Raw genomic sequence first — 15,409 nt, 5'->3', positions numbered from 1 at the left:
GGTGGCACAGTGGTTAGCACTACTGACTCACAGAGCCAGGGATCCAGGTTCAATTCTGACCTTGGGTGACTGTGGAGTTTGCATGTTCTCCCCATGTGTGCGTGTGTTTCCTCCGGCTGCTCCGGTTTCTTCCCCAGTCCAACAATGCGCAGGTTAGGTGGATTGGCCATGCTAAATTGCCCCTTAGTATCTAAAAGTTAGGTGGGTATGGGGTGAAGAGTGGGTCTAGGTGGGGTGCTCTTTCAGATGGTCGGTGCAGACTGGTTGGGCTGAATGGCCACCTTCTGCACTGTAGGGATTCTATGAACACATAGCAAACAATCAGCACCCCTTTCACACACAGCATAAATTGTTTTCTCTTTGAAATTTGGTATTCTTGCAATTCTGGGCTGATGAGTGCAAGGTGAAAAGCTTTGACAGCATGTGAAGCATCTCGAGCATGAAAGGAAATGAGATTAAACAATCCAGACAACTGGGTGTTAGTGCAAAATGTCAATCACACCCGAGTAAAATCAATTTCACATTGATGTGAATGAAAACCTTGCAGATTATAGATCTGAGGGGATTCAGACCCAACTGATGTGGATTTCCCTTTCTAGCAATTTACAGGAGCTGTTTTCTCTGCCAGAGCCAGCAGGTGTATTGCAAAGGTGAGTTTTAAAACAGTGATTCTTTTTTCACCCTTCTCTCTCTGGACTGCTGACTCACCTCCATTTCCTGTAATGGGCGGCTTCCAGGCAGCATTCTCTGTAATGGAGGCTTCCAAGCAGGGGTCTCTGTAATGGAGGCTTCCAAGCAGGGGTCTCTGTAATGGAGGCTTCCAGGAAGGGGTCTCTGTAATGGAGGCTTCCAAGCAGGGGTCTCTGTAATGGAGGCTTCCAGGAAGGGGTCTCTGTAATGGAGGCTTCCAGGAAGGGGTCTCTGTAATGGAGGCTTCCAAGCAGGGGTCTCTGTAATGGAGGCTTCCAGGAAGGGGTCTCTGTAATGGAGGCTTCCAGGAAGGGGTCTCTGTAATGGAGGCTTCCAAGCAGGGGTCTCTGTAATGGAGGCTTCCAAGCAGGGGTCTCTGTAATGGAGGCTTCCAGGATGGGGTCTCTGTAATGGAGGCTTCCAAGCAGGAGTCTCTGTAATTGATTTGCATTGCGGGAGGGGTGTGGCCCTCCGATGGACTTTGGTGGAAACTCCTTAAAAGAGTTACCGCCTTGGCCCACCGTGACGTCAACCGCCCCAGGGCCATGCTCGCCCATGTGAACCCCGGCCCAAAGGACCGGAGAATCCAGTGCCCAGCCCAGTAATAGGATGCAAATGAGTCCATTCGGCCTATTGCATCCTCCTGCTGGTGTAGGACTCTTACCTTAATACCGCCGCCAGTGGGGGCAGGGGCATCAGAAGGGGCGCTAATCCTGTTTTTTGGAACGCCGCTACCAGTGGTGGTTGGCGGAGAATCCAGCCCATTGGTGCAGAAAAGTATCCTGAACACACTGAAGAAATTCACTACTTTTCTGAAATCAGCTAGTCTTCTTATTCCAACCTATATTTAAGTTAGAGTTAATATTCTGCATTAAAACTACTCTGCCTTCGCTACATGTTTGTCTAAACTCTGCATTTATACATTCTACCATTCCATCAATGCTATGAGAGGACCTATACTCAACTCCCCCTGTAGTCTTAAAGCCTCTTCTATTTCTTAATCCTTTCCATAATCCTTTCCAGGGGCTAGATACCAGCCTTGACCATCTTTCCGCCACTCCTCAGCAATATTTACTATGTTGCACCCCAAGTTGAATTTGCCTGTAAATCATTCAACTTGTTCCTTATACCTCATGTGTTTGTATAGAATGCTTATCTGTGTCACACCTACTGACCTGTCCTCCTGTTCGATTGATTTATTCACACGACTTATTCCTCTCTCCTGATTTAATGCGTTGCCATCTTTTAGTTTTCCCGTGAAACCTCTGGTGCTTAAAGAATAATTTCTTGCTATTAATCTGCTCTCTTCTTTTTGCTTGTTTTAAAATTGTTATTTATACTACCCCCCCCACCGGAGCCCCCACCTCCTCCCATTTCCTGCTCCTGACTTCATGGTCCTGCAAACTGAATAGCAGCTCAATGCTGTGCTGTCGTAGAAACTAAAACATGTGCTGTGAAACCATGCTTCATATCACAACAAAGTATTTTTGAATTTACTGGCTGAAAATCCCGAATTGATGTTTTCTTTAAAATAAATTATTAAAGCACATTCCATTAACTTGGATCACAGTCAAAGATGGCTGCGCATTTGCATCACTGTACTTTCTGCTTTGTGTGTGTGTCTGTTTATTTTTTGTCTACATGTGTTTGCGTGTTTGTATATGCCTGCGTGTGTGTGGTGTGCTTGTCGTTGTGTGTTTGTGTATGTGTATACCTGCATGTGTATGTGTGTTTTTGTGTGTGAGTGTTTGTGTGTGTTGTGTGTTTGTGCGTGCGACGTTTGTTTGTGCATGTGTGTTTGTATGTGCGGGTGTTTGTGTGTGCCTGTGTGTGTGTTTGTCGGCATGTGTGTATGCATGTTTGTATATGCCTGCGGGTGTGTGTGTGTGTGCTTGTCCATGTGTGTTTGTGTGTTAGTGTGTTTGTGTGTGTCTGTGTGTGTATTTGTGTGTGCCTGCATGTGTATGTGTGTTTGTGTCTGCCTGTGTGTGTGTTTGTGTGTGCGAGTGTTTGTGTGTGTGGTGTGTGTGTATGTTTGTGTGTGCGATGTTTGTATGTGTGGGTGTTTGTGTGTGCCTGTGTGTGTATTTGTGTCTGCCTGCATGTATATGTGTGTTTGTGTCTGCCTGTGTGTGTGTTTGTGCGCGCGAGTGTTTGTGTGTGGTGTGTGTGTGTATGTTTGTGTGTGTATGTTTGTGTGTGCGATGTTTATATGTGCGGGTGTTTGTGTGTGCCTGTCTGTGTATTTGTGTGTGCCTGCATGTATATATGTGTTTGTGTCTGCCTGTGTGTGTGTTTGTGTGTGCGAGTGTTTGTGTCTGCCTGTGTGTGTGTTTATATGTGCGGGTGTTTGTGTGTGCCTGTGTGTGTATTTGCGTGTGCGTGTGCTTGTGTGTGTGTTTGCATGTGCGTATGCTTGTGATGTCTGTGTTGTAAATAACTCGGTGTTGTTTACTATTGTTACTGAGATGGGGTTAAGTACAATAAAACCTATCTTTTCTTCTTAAACACCTCAAGAAAACCTGTTGAATCATGTATTTTGTGGTCAATATACATAAACGGTAAACACCCTTGGAATTGGCATCTCCGGTTTTAAATAAAGGCAAAATGTGGAGAAGAAAAAGAGGACAGCCAATCGACTCTTCCTCACCTGATGGTAAGAACACACCATTGCCATGACTGCTGTACAGCGAGTGTCCCTGCAGTTAGCTGTTCAGCAAACAGGAGAGACTGAACGCCTCCCTGGGCACTCTCACCCTCTGCGAGCTTGAAATCTTTATTACACAGCATCAAGAGGAAGCCATTCAGTTTCCTGAGCCTGTCCCACCATTCAGTAAAATCCTGGCTGATCTTGTAAATCACAGGAAGCTGTGTCCTGGTACATGACAATGATGTTGGGGTAATTGGTATTGGCAGAGTTAAGTGTTCTATTAATCCTTTCCCCCTGCTTGGGCCTCTGTCTTTGGCAGGATTACAGGACAGCACATGTTGCAGATGTCATTCTCACAAGCATATTCACCCACCCAGGAGACATAACAATTCCAAGTTGCGAAATTAGCCACCAATTAAGGGTAGAACGGTAGCACAAGTGGCTAGCATTGTGGCTTCACAGCGCCAGGGTCCCAGGTTCGATTCCCCGCTGGGTCACTGTTTGTGCGGAGTATGCACGTTCTCCCCGTGTCTGCGTGGTTTCCTCCGGGTGCTCCGGTTTCCTCCCACAGTCCAAAGACGTGCAGGTTAGGTGGATTGGCCATGATAAATTGCCCTTAGTGTCCAAAAAAAAGGTTAGGGTGTGTTATTGGGTTAAGGGGATAGGGTGGAAGTGAGGGCTTAATGTGGGTCGGTGCAGACTCGATGGGCCGAATGGCTTCCTTCTACACTGTATGTTTATGTTCTATGGTCTATGTTCAACACTGACATAATTTGTCACGTAGCCAGTTTGGACTGTGGCTTATTCAGAGTTGTAGCTTTCTGTGAAGTAGTGATGGACGATGATTGTAGCCATTTTCCATCTAAAATACAACGGAGGAAAAGGACGGCTTCTCAGGGTTATGCCCAGTTTTCCAAGGATTCCTTAAAAAACTCTGATGCAACATTGGTTTCAGGTGATTTTTGGGATTGGAACTGTAGGAACACTGCCCCCTCTGTTGACATACACAGAAACATAGACCCAACTCTTCCCGGCAGGGTCAATGGACATCGAGCGCATTGATGCTGCTCGTGAAGATTCCTGCCACTGAACCCATGCACAATTTTTCAGCTGTATCTTATGATCCCAGCTGAAGCATTGTAGGGTCAGTGCAGTGCAGAACATCCACAGATACCCCAGAATGAATGAATGGTTTAAGTGAGGAGAACATTGGGAGAGTCAAGATGATTTTAAAAGACAATGGCACAATTTAATGGCCTCGGCAGGCCTGACTGGGTGATGCAACAAGGCCGTTTAATCCCGTGAGAGGCTTCTCACGAGATTCAGGACGATCAACGCGCTTCGCGCAGGATCTTGATCTCGTCCTCACTGGGCGAGATCCAGATTGACGTGTTTAAATGAGCCATTAGGCTTATTTAATATGTCTACGCCATATTCTCCCAAGGCCCGGGAACTAACGGCCTCCCCTGGGAGACCTCACCATGACGCTGTTTAGCACTGGTCCATACAAACATGGGCCAGGCGTAATGACACCTGGTGGGGCCACCCAGGCCATTGGAGGCTCCCAGATGATCAGGCTCAGAGCAGGGTGGTACCCTGGCACTCCCACTGGCACCCGGGCACCTTGACACTGCCACCCTGGCACTGCCAGGGAGCCCAGGTGGCAGTGCCAGTCTGGCAGTGCCAAGATGCCCGGGTGCTGAGAACGGCAGTGCAGGAAATGAGGTAAGTGCAGCCTCTGCACAGCTTTCCTCACCAAGGCCCAAAAAACCACCAGAGTCCTGTCAAACAGCTGAGGGATTCTCGGCGCTGCAGGCCCCCAAAACGGGAATTTTTTTCTCGCGTTAAATCGCTCCAAATATACATTTTGTAGATTGGAAAAGACAAGGATATTTGTAATATATAATAATATATTTGTTACCTACATCTACAACTGGCACTTTTAGTGTGTGGTGTGACATACCAAAGAATAGTAAATGGTGCTTGTTGGAAATCTAAGACCACCCTGTTCAAAGGTCAGAGATTCCTTGTGTTATTTCTCAGCCTATGGAGAATAAGCTGTTGTGTTTTGTACCTCGGAGATTTGGAGAGATGACACACCCGTTCCTATGTTTGAACAGGAGGTTGTATTCAAGTGCATTTTAACGTGTCTATTCTCTCATGCTTCCAGCTGCTTGATTCAATTTAGTTTCTGTCTGTCTAACCAAAGCCAGGATTGACCAACAGCAGACAGAATGGACAACAGTCACAATGCACAATCAATCAGCGAACAAATGAAAAATCGAATATTACCAAAGTTAAATTTTGAAATTATAAACATTCCCCTCGAACAACTCAGGCCTGTAAAATTTCTCCCTGGTTCCCAAGCAGCGAGTAAAATTAAGTGAACTGGACAATGGATATTAGCCTTTCCCAGACCACGTCAGTAACAGAGCTTCACATGTTAACAAATCACTTAGCAGCAACAAATACCAACAACCCAAAGGTTGCAGGTAGCATAGCCTCAAGGGCAGTTTAAACAGAGAAGATTACAATCACCTAGATCAGTAATTCTCAATCTCAGCGGACTTTTACTGCGGTTCAAGGAACTTTATTCAAATTTGTTGGTGTCATTGATGGTGAGAATCAACCATAATCCCGATGAGAGAATTAATTGGAGTGGTTAAACAGCAAACCTTGTACGCTAACGTTGTGGTTTATATGAATGTGCGCCAATTGCAGTAATCCAGATTGACCAGTTCATAAACAAGATTTGAAGTACAATATGCCAAAAGCTTTCGAAAACTGGTTTAAACATTTTTGTAAACCACGTGGTTCTCCTTCAATTGAGGGATTAAAGCACGAGTTTGGCTCATTACAAATCATTTCCATTTACTTGTTGCAGGGACAATATTGAAATGCGACTCCCCATTCCAAACTATGCGTTGCCCACTAACTCCTGGGTTCCTAATGTCACACAAGATGCACCATTTAGCATGAATTCCTTCAACTTGCAGACGCAAGAGCTACTTGACTGAAATAATTCTCCAACAATGCTGCAGGTCAGTTATCCATCATGACAAGGTTGAAAGCTGGTCATTTTCCCAACGACAAAACCTGGAAGTGTCCAGTGTCATTTTTATTGTTGGGACTTTGTTGCAGGGTTTAAGGCAACCAGCTCAGCAACAACATTTGAACCTGTTATTTTTTTTGCAACGCCGATTGAAATATCCTTGCACAGCTTCTTTGCAAATACTTTTAAAAAAACATTTTTTTTACAGTACACAATTATATTGTTTTCTAATTAAGGGGCAATTTAGCGTGGCCAATCCACCTAACTTGCACATTTTTGAGTTGTGGGGGTGAAACCCACACAGACACGGGGAGAATGTGCAAACTCCACACGGACAGTGACCCAGGGCCGGGATCGAACCCGGGTCCTCAGCACCGTAGGCAGCAGTGCTAACCACTGCACCACCGTGCCGCCCTTCGTTGCAAATACAATGGGAAAGAAATCATCCATTACTGACCAATGAGGCAATTATGTTCCTTCACTGATGCATCTTAAAGGAATTGTCAAAAATATTCCGTTGAATTTCAGGGTTTGCTTCCGAGACCATAGGTATTGGGGTGATATTAATGATACTAGTGAGGCAGTTTTGTAGAAAATAAAATTTACCACTACCAATGCAAATGTCCAATTTTACACATGAGAGGTCATTTTCAGGATGTCCGGTAGGTTGATTTTCATCGCTCACCATTTGGTCCGGTACCAGAGCAGGTTCCGTGTGCCCTGCATATGCTGTGGTTGTCTGGGCCAAATTGTGGTCAGTTTTGGTGTTGGTCAATATAGCCTAATAGAACCTCAATTACAAGCCTACCCTCCTCAATAAAGCCACGTGCCAGAAGACAGGCGAGTAAAATGGGAGGTTTGCCAATGGCTCAGACTGGCTGTTTTTGGGGAACGATAATCAAACGTTTCGAGCTTCAAAAATATTGGGCGTGATTCTCCGATCCTCCGCCAGGTCGGAGAATCGCCGGGGGGGGCAGGGGGGTGGCATGAATCCCGCCCTGCCGCTCCAACACTGGCTGCCGAATTCTCCGGCAGTGGTTTTTTGGCGGGGGCGGGGATAGTGCCGCGCCGGTCGGGGGCCGTTGGCAGTGGCGATTCTCCGGTCCCCAATGGGCCGAGCGGCCGCCCATTTTTGGCCAGTCCTGCCGGCGCGGATTAGTCCAGGTCTGTACCGGCGGGACCTGGCTCTGAGGGCGGCCTGCGGAGTCCTCGGGGGGGCGCGGGGGGATCCGGCCCTGGGGGGGCGGCCACGGTGGCCTGGCTCGCGATCGGGGCCTGTGCCGTGGGGGCACTCTTTCCCTCCGCGCCTGCCTGTGTAAAGTTCTGCCATGGCCGGTGCAGAGAAGAAATCCCTTCTGGGAACACGCTGGCGCTCCTGCACATGCGCCAACTTGCGCCGGCCGGCGGAGGCCCTTCGGCCCCAGTTGGCGCAGCGCCAACCACTCCAGCGCCAGCCTAGCCCCTGAAGGTTCGGAGGATTCTGCACCTTCTGGGCGGCCCAATGCCGGAGTGGTTCACGCCACTCCTTGCCGCCAGTACGGCCCACCCCGCCGGATACCGGAGAATCCTAGCCATTGTTCCTTATGTAGGTGTTCAGGCATTAGGCCCCACAGTGCCATTGTTGGGACACCCATAATGTAGCCAATATAAATGAAGGAAAGTGACAGGAAATAATCATGAACACTTTCCACTACATTATTTACAAAATGATGAGTCTGTTCTTACTGGAGGGACAAAGCTCAGCTTCTTTCCTGAAAATACCCAGAAACGTCAGAACAAAACTTCTTTTTCATTGCCTTCGCACATGGGCAATAGATACTCTCCAGGGACCAAGAATAGGATCATTTGTCCCTGGGTTCAAGTCATCCCATTATAATCTTTATTATTGTCACTGGTAAGCTTATATTGAAGGGGTAGAGTGGGTTAAGATGGAGGAGGAATCTTGTAAGGGGTCCAGTTTGAGGGCTTTGGTGATGGCAGCGTTGCCAATGGCCCTGAGTAGATAGTCAAGGAGCCCGGAGGGGGAGTGAGTTCAAGTATCTGCAGGTTAGGGACTTTGCGCGAAAGGTCTGGAGGGGGTTCCCTAGGTTGCCGGGATACACCATGCTGGAGTGACTGCTGCTCCCTGATGTGGAAGGGGAGGGAAGAATTGGGGTTGCATACAAGTGACTGGGGGGACAGGGAGGCGAGTGGGTGGTGAAGATCAAGGAAAAATGGGAAGCAGAGTTGGGAGGGGAGATCAATTGGGGAGTATGGAGTGAGGCACTGCATAGGGTAAACGGGACCTCCTCTTGTGCAAGGATGAGCCTGATACAGTTTAAGGTGGTGCACAGGGTGCATATGAATCGGGCGAGGGGCAGCACGGTGGCACAGTGGTTAGCATTGTTGCCTACGGCGCTGAGGACCCGGGCCCTGGGTCACTGTCCGTGTGGAGTTTGAACATTCTCCCCGTGTCTGCGTGGGTTGCACCCACACAACCCAAAGATGTGCAGGATAGGTGGATTGCCCACACTAAAATTGCCCCTTAATTGGAAAAAATAATTGGGTACGCTAAATTTATTTTTTAAAAGAATCGGGCGAGAATGAATGGGTTCTTTCAGGGGGTAGCAGATGAGTGTGAGAGGTGTGGGCAGGGGCCAGCAAATCATGCGCGCATGTTTTGGGGTTGATAAAAATTGGGAAGTTTCTGGGCAGGAGTGTTCGCAGTCTTAGCCAGGATAGTGGAGGAGGAGGAGGTGGACCCAGACCCTTTGCTGGCGATATTTAGGGTCACAGAAGTCGGAGCTCATGGAAAGGAGGAAGTCTGATGCCTTGGCCTTCGCCTCTCTGATTGCACGGCGGCAAATTTTGCTGGAGTGGCAGTCGGCATCGCCACCGGGGGTAATGGCTTGGTTGGGTGACCTGTACGACTTCCTGGTATTAGTTAAGGGGCTCTTCAGGGGGTTTGAGGAAAGGTGGAGGATGTTTGTGACCGTGTTTGAGAGGCTGTTGGTCGCGGGCGAGGGGGGGTGCAAAAGAGGAAAAATCTGTACAGACTGTATAGTTGATTGTTGGGAAATATGTTTCCCGGCGTGTTTGTTCGCTGTAATCTGTTTTGATACATATTTGTAATAAAATACAGTTTAGAAAAAACAAGTAAGCTCACAATAACACTGCAATGAAGTTACTGTGAAAAGCCCCTAGTCGCCACATTCCGGCGCCTGTTCGTGTACACTGAGGGAGAATTCACAATGTCCAATTCACCTAACAAGTACATCTTTCAGGATTTGTGGTAGGAAACCGGAGCACCCAGAGGAAACCCACGCAGACACGGGGAAAACGTGCAGACTCCGCGCAGAGAGTGACCCAAGCCGGGAATCAAACCCGGACGCTGGCACTGTGAAGCAACAGTGTCAGCCACTGTGCTACCCTGCTGCCAGATCTGCGACAGGTTGCAAAATGTTTATTGTGGGTTACACGAGTGTAAGGTGACCCTCTGTTGTGAACTTTTAGATTAGTCTGAAAGAAAGATCCAAAGATTTGTTTTTTGTTAAGCCACTTCAAAAAAATCACAGCACATTAAAATAGGGAATTATAAATATTATCAGCTATTTATGTTTTTCTTAAGTGGTCTATAATTCCTGCATCAACCAGAATCCTGAAGGGCCATAAATACTCTTGAAAAACAAGAATTTGTTCTGATAATGTAATTATCAGTGTCCAAGTGCAATTTGTTTGCATCCGTCACGGCCGGTGGAGTTGATTGAACAAACAAGCAAAGCAAGCCAATGGCCTAATGAAGTAAGATGATCCTAGTTAGGTCAGTAATAGAAAGCTTATTAAAGCTCTGTACTGGTAGCCTGTGGAGGTCTTATGGTGCAATGGGTAGGGTCACTACCTCTGGAAAAGTTCCAGGTTTCAGTCCACTGAAAACATGATGGAAGATGTGCTCTGGTTCCCTCCCACAGTCCACAGATGTGCAGGTTAAGTGGATTGGCCATGCTAAATTGCCCCTAGTGTCCAAAAAGGTTAGGTGAGGATACTGGGTTACGAGGATTGGGTGGATGCGTGGGGTGTTCTTTCCAAGGGTCAGTGCAGACTCGATGGTCTGAATGGCCTCCTTCTGCACTGTAAATTCTATGTCTATGTCTATGGGCAAGGAAGGTGCATTCATGATGTGGCCAAGCAGGAGGGCCAGAATTCTCCAGCCATTAGGAATCTCTGTTCCCGCCGGCAATGCCACGGGTTTCCCGATGGCGTGGGGTGGCTTCAATGGGAAATCCCATTGACAAGCGGCGGGAAGAGAGTATCCCGCCTGAGAATGGTGCGCCGCCGGGAAGCAGTCTGCAGAGATTTCAAATGCAAATCTTTTCAACACATGCCAATGGCAGGTGGTAAGAAGAGGAGAGATCTCTGGTCCATCATGTGGTGCAAAGAACACTGGAACCTTTTCCATTGCTATCCATAGCTCTGGATACTACGACGTGCATGTTGCCCAGCAACTCAAGACTGCCTGAGTGGATTGTTACACACCACCACCACCGATAGGCTGACAGCATTAGTTGATTCAGCTCCAGCAGTGCAAACCTTGCCTGATGCCTGTGGGATATGTCCCTACAGGAGGGCAATATGCACTCAGTAATGGGCGGATGGAGACTGCATGTGAGAGTTTCTGGGTAAGCAAGACTTTGAAACAGCCCAAAAGAAAAATGAAATAGAAAACAGTATAATTGATAAATATGGGGTCTGACTGCTTTGTTTATTCAGCTATTTGCGACTACTCTTTCTCACATGAAAGGAAGTGGCAACTCCATGATGCAGAACGGTGCAAAGGTACAGGTTTAATGGTCTAACTTGTTCTTGGTATTTGAGGCCTAAATGAAGAATATCCATTTCATGTCAAACAGAAAAAGTTGACTTTAAGGCGGACAGTTCTCCCAAAGCTCCATGATAAATAGAACCCACGCTGTCTTTGATGAGCATCTGTGAAACAATCAACCCCAGAGCCCCGGAATAATGGAGCTTGGTTTAACTGGCCTACAAGGAATAGACAGATGGAAAAGAAATGCATCAATCCTGCTTAATGGAGCTCAGAGGACACCTGAACTAGATGGAGCAGAACAAAAAACAAAGCAGCTTCCTGTCTTACTCAGTACTTACTAATCACGATGAGGGTGTAGTTGAGGTTAATGCTGCCAAAACCATTAGTAGCCTTGCAGATGTATGTCCCGGCATCTTCAGCTTCCACCTCTTTGATTTTCAGTCCCTGGCGAAGGACCCGGAATCGCGTCCAGCCACTGTGAATGGTCCGACCATCTTTTGTCCACATGGTCAGTGGTGGGGGATCACCCTCTACTGGACATGGCAACTTGATCGTACGACCTAACCTCACCGTTTGTCGGTTGATCACTCTTGCAGAAATCTGTGGCGGACCTGAGGATCAAGGTAAAGAGCAGTTAGTTCAGTGGCCAAAGGGAGATTAACATGTTTTGAGTTGCCTTTTAGACTTAACACACTCTCCTCAGGACACCAGCACACTCCCTGTGCCATTCCGGATGGTAAGTGAGGTGATACACTGTTTATCATAACAGATATGATCATAAAATGTAACACCCAAAGTATTATTCTGCTGCTAAGGTCCGGGTGTGTTTTCAGCTGGCAGCATCATTATATAATCAGGTACGTCAAGTTGAAGTTAGTTGCTGGTGGCGAGGGTAGTCTGCTGATTGGCAGGTGCTCATAAATGTTTAACTCAACATCATAAAAAATTAGATGGCCCTTCTTTAATATATTTGGCACTTGGGAGGATAGCATCTGATAGAAGATAGCCACGTATGAAAATACACATATATATCTCATATGGCCCAGATCTACATCAGTGTAAGAGGGTTTCTATTAGAACCGAGAAGACGAAGCAACAATTTTATGGATGTGTTTAAAATTACAATTTGATGGGGCAGAGTAGAGAGAACCAAACTGTTCCAAGTGGTTGAGTGATCTAGATTGAGGGGACAGACATTAAATGTCAGAGATTTAAGACAGACAACAAGAGGAACATTTTACACAGAGGGTTGCAAGGTTGTTGAATGCACAACGTCAGTGATTGAAGCAAAGACCCTGGGCGGGATTCTCTGGCCCCGCCCGCCCGGTGACCAGAATCCCACCTGAGGTCAATGGACTTCTCCATTGTCCGCGTCTCGCCTGTGGCGATCTTGCGGCGGGCGGGAGGAAGAATCCAGCCCATGTTAACATGGCAGTTTAAGGGAAAGGGAATAATGGGATATTGGAACCGGTAAGCACATGTGATTGGGGCAACTGTTTGTGTCAAGGATAAACAGCAACAGACATGTAGTGCGATGGGCAATAAAGGCAGCCTTGCCATTGTCATGCATATCCCAAAGAACAAATTAAAAACCAACTCTGCAATTTTCTGCCCACATAACCAAACGGAGGATAATTGTAGTGGCGAATAATTTAAGCTAACTTAGCACAGACAGATCAAACTTGAGACCTTTGTTTTTTGGATAACTCAGCCATAAAGTGGAGTTTGCATATTCTCCCCGTGTTTGCTTGGGTTTCGCCCCACACAACCCAAAGGTGTGCAAGGTAGGTGGATTGAACACGCTAAATTGCCTCCTAATTGGAAAAAATGAATTGGGTACTCTAAATTTATTTTTTTTAAAACAGTGGGCCATACAGTGATTCAGCCATTGATCAGATGTTACATCAAAAACACACTTTTTAAATGTAATCATCATTACTAGCCTGAGGTCAGGGCAATCTGATCTTTCCTATCAGGGTGGCAGCATTTGCCATGGGCATAACTCTGGAGTATAGAAGTTGTTAACAGTAAGGTAGTCTGGCCATGAGCACCGAATCATGGAATTACCTCTTTTGACACTAACTTTGTGCTTTATTCTCTGATTTGACTGGAATTCTCTGGCCGTTGCGATTCTCTTTGCCCGCTGGCATCGCACACCCGCCCACAGGTTTCCCGGAGGCGTGGCACAGCTTCAATGGGAAATCCCATTGACAGGCGGCAGGAAGAGAGAATTCCGCCGTCAGCGAATGGCATGCTGCCATGGCAGGGGGACTGGAGAATTCCATCCCTTGTAAGTTCACTTATAATGCTTGATCATACAGCGCAGTATTTCAGCTAAATGGAATCTAAACCGAGAAATGACTGTTGGAAACATGAAGGACAATGCTGTCTCAAGGCAAACTCTATCCAGATTGATCCATTTAATATAAAAATGGTTAATGCTTGCATTACAGTGGTGGATGGAGAATATCATAGAAACTATTAAAACCTACAGCTTCCCAATATCATCATCTAATTGGATCTTGAGTTTAACATTCTTGCCTCCACTACCAACACCATTTCAGGGGCGGGATTCTCCGACCCCACGCAGGGTCGGAGAATCGGCGGGCAGCGGCGTTATTTCCGCTCCCGCAGGGTTTTTAAATCTCCCACCGGCCAAAAACCGGCGTTGTGCAAATCCCGCCGGCAGCCTCTGAAAACAGCTGGCGCCGGCGGGATTTCATTTTTTTTTAGTTTCCACAAATCTCCGGCCCGGATGGGCCGAAGTCCCGCCGACGTGGCCACGGGTCACGTCGGCGAAAATCACAGTTGCTTTAAAACGGCTGGTTGACGCCGTTCAGTGTCGGGGGGTGGGTTGCGGCATCGGGGGGGGGGGGGTTGCGGCATCGGGGGGGGGTTGCGGCATCGGGGGGGGTTGCGGCATCGGGGGGGGTTGCGGCATGGGGGGGGTTGCGGCATTGGGGGGGGTTGCGGCATCGGGGGGGGGGTTGCGGCATCGGGGGGGGGGTGTTGAGGCATCGGGGGGTTGCGGCATCGGGGGGGGTGTTGCGGCATCGGGGGGGGGTTGCGGCATCGGGGGGGTTGCGGCATCGGGGGGGGTTGCGGCATCGGGGGGGGGGTTGCGGCATCGGGGGGGGGTTTGCGGCATCGGGGGGGGGGTTGCGGCATCGGGGGGGTTTGCGGCATCGGGGGGGGTTTGCGGCATGGGGGGGGTTGCGGCATGGGGGGGGGTTGCGGCATGGGGGGGTTGCGGCATGGGGGGGTTGCGGCATGGGGGGAGTTGCGGCATGGGGGGGAGGGGTTGCGGCATGAGGGGGTGGGTTGCGGCATCGGGGGGGTGGGTTGCGGCTTCGGGGGGGGGTTGCGGCATCGGGGGGGGGTTTGGGGGCAGCGGCGTGCAGAGAGGGGGGGCTACGGATGCCCTGGGCCAACGCACCGTCGCCCCCCCCCCTCTGTACGCCGCTGCCCCCTACCCCAACCACCCCCCCCCCCAATGCCGGAACCCCCCCCAATGCCGGAACCCCCCCCCCCCCAAATGCCGGAACCCCCCCCCAATGCCGGAACCCCCCCCCAAATGCCGGAACCCCCCCCCCCAAATGCCGGAACCCCCCCCCCCCCCCAAATGCCGGAACCCCCCCCAAATGCCGGAACCCCCCCCCCCAAATGCCGGAACCCCCCCCCAAATGTCGGAACCCCCCCCAAATGCCGGAACCCCCCCCCCCCCCCCCCCAAATGCCAGGTCTGTCTCTCTCCTCCTCCTCCAAAAAACGGCGGGTCTCACCACTTCCGCAGCTGGTGAAACTGACGCGTATCGCGTCAGTCAGCTGCTGGCCCTTCCGGGTACGGAGATTGCCAGCTTAAAAGAAGGCCGGGACGCCGGAGTCATGCACACCGCTTTTTCCCGCCGGAAATGGGCGTCACGTCGGTCCGCGGAGAATTTCGCCCCAGATGTGGATAATTATTTGCATAAAGAAGTTCTTCCTGACATTTATTTTAAGTTGTCTGGTCACCAGTTTTAAGCTTTGCTAATTTGTTCCAAGATTAAGGTATTCTGTGAAGAAGAAGTCTGAACTAACTTGATCTATGCCAAAGCTGGACAGTGGGGATTAATTAGCCTCTTGGTTTTTCATTGCACTTCTGTCATAGCTTGAATATAAATTCCCTTCTGTTTGGGGGACTAGTACTAAACATAGTGACCAGGAAGCAATTTTGATCA

At 48.7% G+C, this 15,409-nt stretch overlaps 1 protein-coding gene across 5 annotated transcripts in view; it reads right to left on the bottom strand.

Moving 5' to 3' along the window:
- Window positions 1-15,409, bottom strand: part of LOC119963913 (fibroblast growth factor receptor-like 1) — a 379,922-nt gene that overhangs the window by 195,370 nt on the left and 169,143 nt on the right. For all 5 annotated transcript variants that reach the window (XM_038793314.1, XM_038793313.1, XM_038793315.1 and 2 more), the window contains exon 3: window positions 11,532-11,804. In XM_038793314.1, coding sequence (XP_038649242.1) covers window positions 11,532-11,804 — 273 coding nt within the window. The remainder of the gene's footprint in view (window positions 1-11,531; window positions 11,805-15,409) is intronic.

The sequence above is a fragment of the Scyliorhinus canicula genome, chromosome 3, assembly GCF_902713615.1.
Source record: "Scyliorhinus canicula chromosome 3, sScyCan1.1, whole genome shotgun sequence".
In the NCBI taxonomy this organism is placed as follows: Eukaryota; Metazoa; Chordata; class Chondrichthyes; order Carcharhiniformes; family Scyliorhinidae; genus Scyliorhinus; species Scyliorhinus canicula.
The sequence above is the reverse complement of the archived record's forward strand: the minus strand, read 5'-3'. Positions and strand labels throughout refer to the sequence as shown.